Source organism: Antrostomus carolinensis, unplaced genomic scaffold (genome assembly GCF_000700745.2).
Source record: "Antrostomus carolinensis isolate BGI_N321 unplaced genomic scaffold, ASM70074v2 scaffold5685, whole genome shotgun sequence".
Lineage (NCBI taxonomy): Eukaryota > Metazoa > Chordata > Aves > Caprimulgiformes > Caprimulgidae > Antrostomus > Antrostomus carolinensis.
Genome location: NW_010314124.1, coordinates 64,074 through 68,935, shown reverse-complemented (window position 1 = coordinate 68,935; position 4,862 = coordinate 64,074). Strand labels below are relative to the sequence as shown.

General features: G+C 40.2%; 1 protein-coding gene across 1 annotated transcript in view; it reads left to right on the top strand.

Annotated features, from left to right (window-relative positions):
• Window positions 1-657: 657 nt before the first annotated feature.
• The window catches only part of NCAPG2 (non-SMC condensin II complex subunit G2), a 51,197-nt gene continuing 46,992 nt past the window's right edge, over window positions 658-4,862 (top strand). Inside the window, exon 1 of the mRNA XM_010167522.1 lies at window positions 658-732. Within this exon, the coding sequence (XP_010165824.1) occupies window positions 658-732 (75 nt within the window). The remainder of the gene's footprint in view (window positions 733-4,862) is intronic.

The following is a 4,862-nucleotide window of genomic DNA, read 5'->3' as shown; positions in this document are numbered from 1 at the left end:
GGCCTGTGGGGCCGGCCCGGGCCGTGGGGCCGGCGGTAGCGCGGGGAGCGGGCAGCCCCTGGCTGATCCGGGACTGTTCCCTGGGGCTGCACCCGCCCCACGCCGTGGTACGGACACACACACGGTAAAGGCTACCTACGTAAGGCGGCTTCCGTACTGGGACGGGTGGGAAAAGCACGTCAGGAACCACCTGGGATGGAAGGAGTGCTTAGGTGTGTAAATTAAGCTCTAAGTGTCAAAAAGGGACCTTGCCAGTTCCCCATAATCTTCACTTGACAAGAAAGAAAAGGAGAGAATATTTCGCTGCCCATCAGTACTTGTCATGGCTAGGTAAACACGGGGTACCTGCTGGATACGCCATTCCTTTTAAAAATAAAAGTATCCGTTTAAAAGTTCTTCTGTTTTCAGACTCTTTTAGTATAAAAGGACTGAAAAGAATGCATGCAAATACTGCAGCCTAGTGCTGGTGTGAATCTAAATGCTGATAACTGTAAAGTATTTTGGAGCGGTAAACATCTTTTATTTGTAACTAGGTAGATGAACAATGTAGATTCATACCTTCTTCACTGAGACCAAAAATGGCCTTATTTTGAGATACAGGACTTTATCTAACATTTGTTTTGTTTTGTTTATTAAGTAAGGAAAAACAAGACCACAATGAAACGTGAAGCATTTTTACAAGTGGTGTCTAAAGACTCAATTGAAGACTTCCTGTGTTATACTCAGAATCCTGTAAGTAAGCCGTGGTACACATGCATTACTAATAAAATCTTGTTTCTTATTAGTGGAGAAATTTGGTAATGTTGTGACATATGGACAGAAACTATTTCTCTGGTTCCTGCGGATGTGCTAGAATGACTGCTGTATAAAATAAGTTCAAATGTTACTTAATGGAACGTAGCTGAAAAAGTTGTAGAATCTGAAATTTTGCCATTTATAAACCAACTAATTTTTTAATATTTGGTTCTTGCACGTACAGTTCACATTTCTAAAAAAATAAATTGTCAGTACTGTGGTAATTGTAAAAAACCAAAAATACCCATTTGATGTTGATGAAATAATGTTTTTTTAAACTTCAACCTATGAAAGAGTTTATTGGTGTGTAATGAATATGAGCTAATATACAGACATAGCAGAGGTGTGTTTCACTAGTATTTGTTCATTCATTTGACAGTTTAGACTGTCTACTTAATCTGTGGGTAATTGTGGCTGCTAGTTATTTTTATCACTGAATGTTTTAGTGATGTGATAGATTGCTGTCTCTAAATGCAGTGTGGAGAGGGGCAGGAGGAACAACAAAACAAATCCACTAATTAAAATTCATTCTCATGATGTGTATATGATATTGCATAGTAATTAGAAATAATAATTTGCATTGTGGTGTTTTCCACTAAGCTTCAATCTATCTGGTATTAAGATACATACGTTTTCTCCTAAACATCTTTTGCTAGCCTTAATAAATGCTGTTGTCAGGTTAGCTTCAGCTTTCTGATCAATAATTTCCTAATATTACCTTTATCAGGTGTGTGGTGGTTTCACCCACAGTAGGACCATGCGGTCCTGCACTCACTCCCCGCACCTGGTGAGATGGGAAGGGGATCACAACAGAGGGGTCTTGGATTGGAATGAGGACAGGGAGGGCTCTCTCACCAGTTATGGTCACAAGCGAAACAGACTCAACCTGGGGAAGAAAAATCAATTTAATCGTTACCAATCATCCGAGTAGCACAGTGAGACATAACAACCACATCTTACAACTCCTTCCCCCACCCCTCCCTTCTTCTGGGGCTCAAATCACTTTGCTCCTGATTTCTCTACCTTCCCCCCTCCCCAGCAGCACAGGGACAGGGAATGGGGCTTCAGTCAGTTCACCTCTGCTGCTCTTCCCGGCATGAAAGTCCAGGAACAAAGTGTTCCAATGTGGACTTCCCATGGAGTCATGGACCTCTTCAGGCTCAGCTCCTGGCTCTGGCATGGGGACATCCACGGGCTGCAGACTGACCTCCGGTTGAGTGCACCTCCTCACTCCCCAGCTCTGGGGGTCCAGCCCCCATCCAGTGTCGAGTGACTCTGGGGTCTCAATTCAGTCACACCTGCCATCAGGCTCAGCTTTCTGCTCCAGCTGGAGTCCTCCATGGCCTACACGTGGGTATCTGCTCTGCTGTTGAACTTTCACGGGCTGCAGGGACCTCCTTTGCCTTCTCCTACTCCATGTGGTTGACCTAGATGTCTGAGGTTCTCTGTCCTCCCCCTCCTCCTCCTCCCTCCTGGCAGCAAAGCTCTCTCTTTATTTAGGCCGGTGGTTGTCTCTTGTTCAGGTCAATGTCCTCTCCTCCAGGTTCTCTCCACCTTCTTCTTTTCAAGACAGTCCTTCCCCTCAGAAATATGGATTCACAGAGGTGTTTCTCTAGTGCTCATTGTCTCAGCCTGGGCTGGGGGGATGCTCCTTGGAGCCAGGGGAGCTTTGCAAAGCTTCTTACAGGGTAGCCCCTTCCCCCACTACCAAAAATGCCCCTCCAACACAACACAAGGGTAAAGTAAACGGATCAGTTGACCTCTATGTCCACAGAGGCATGAACTAATTTGCTAGTGTGGCAGATGTATTAAAGCTGTGATTTTTATGATAGAGATCATGTTCTATGTGATAAGCTTAGGAATGTCTGTCTCCCAAACATCACTGAATCTCTTTTTGCAATAAATTTGCTATTTTTTTCATTTGCACTCCTGTATGTAATTTTAGATTATAACTTAATGAACAGATTGTGTTTGCTTGAAGTCTCCTTCCCATTTTTTCCCCAAATCTAAACATTGTAACAAGAAACTATTCTGTTTAGGATAATGTACAGTTCTTGCAGTGTTTCCTTTTCAATTAATTTGGCTGTGAGGTTTCTGCCTTTTCATCCAGTAATCTATCTTAACATATCTTGATCTATTTGGATTGAAGATTTTTTTTTTGATCTTTTATTTTTCATCACCACTTCACAAGAGTTGTCTTGCAAAAGCTTTCAGCTGTTGCCAATGTATCTGGAAACTATATCACTGACTATAATAAGTATATAGATTAAAACTGTTTTCATGCTTTCAAAGCATAAGGGAACATGAATATCCAGATTACTTTTTGATTGTCTAAGAGACCTGAGTGAGACCTGAGTTATTTTATTCATTTGCTTTTGAAACCTTCAGTGATGAAGGGTGTTTGACCATTTCTTATCTTAGGATGAAGATCCTCATATTAGGATCTGTCTTCCCTGAAGAGTTCTTGACTTCTTTTGTGGAGGAGGCTGTGGTTGTGTATTCTGTCCTTTAGAAGTGGATGTATAAATGTAGAAAGAGGAAAACGTGGTTAGAGCCTCACTGCTTTCCTTAGTTTTCACATTATATTTATGCCCTGCTTTTTCTACCTATTTTGTATTCTAACCTCAGAATTTGCCTTTGTAACTTATTTTTTCAAGTTCTTTTCTTAGCATTGCTACTTCTTTCAGTGGCTCTCATTTCTAGACCACCCCACCCCCCTTTAATTTTCTTTTTCCTCCTTTCAATGTTTTGTTTCATTCACATAATCTGAAATTCCAGGGGTTTGCTAATTTTCCTTCAAGGTTTCCTTTGGTCTTTTCACTCTTCTTTCTTTGTAATAATTTTAAAATATTACCATATTGTGGTACTGTTCATTGAAGTATTTATCAGGTGCTTTGTTTTTCCACTAAATCCTGTTCCAAGTCAAGAAAATACATTATTTCTTAGAGAGGAAAATAGGAATCACGAATATGACTATCATTCAGTGACAACCTTTTCCCTCATAGGTTTTGGAATAATTCCATCTCATATCATCCCAAAGAAAGATTAGAAAGCTCTGATCTTATTATGAATGGATTCTTTTTGTTTGAAACAGAACGATCTTAGTATCTGGTCTTTTGGGTTTGTCTAAAGCAGACAGGGGCTGCAGAACTCCCTGTGTCACCTTTGGTTTATTTTATTTGTTTCCAGCTGTAGAATAAGAAAGAAATTCTGCTATAAATATGTAACAGTATCTATCTTCTCATACCCTTCTGGGAACCTTCTAATACTTACTGCTGCTTCTTTCATTATTTTCTATTTTTCTTTTTCCCTTCAACTTTTTTTCTTTTCAATTCCTGTTTTTTAGTGTATCTGCAAACTAAAAATATTTTCATTTCAAGACCATGGGCATTCTCCCTCTTTCCTCTGAAGTGTTTTTTATCAGGTAAACCTTTACTTCAGTATTGCAAATTACATCTCAAAAATTATCTGTACTTCCTCTTGGCTGTGTCTGTTTTTTCTTCTAATCTTTTCTTTGTGTATTGCCTTTCCTAGCAGGTTGCCTACCCTTCTTTGATACTAACAGGCTCTTTATGTCTCTGAGATAAATTCTTCTAGCAAGGTTCTTCTGAGGAACTAGTTCACATCAGTCTCTTAGTGAAGCCTCTTACAGGGACTAATGGTGGCTTCCCATTCAGTAGAGCTTAAGAGGGCAATATAAGGTTAATGCACTGAGACATTAGGTTTGATAGGATGGCTTTAAAATAGTGGAGTATACAGACCACTGTTCTATGCAGATTGCACTGCAAACTCTGTGGTGCTGTCCCTATGGCTGTCCTGACATGTTTCTAGTCCTTGCATAAGGGTTTTCTTTCAACAGCCATCAACAATCGATATTTAAGATAGCAAAGATATGATCAGGGACTTTAATTCTATGCAGCTGTGAGCTTCTTAGCTAAGGATGTGGAATTGTGTCCGTTGGGAATTAAGTATTTAGAACACATGAGAGACAGAAGTTTATTTTATGGGGATGTGATTTATGTTCAGTAGTGTTGCTATCAAGGGCTAAAGACTTTAGTCTTAAAAGA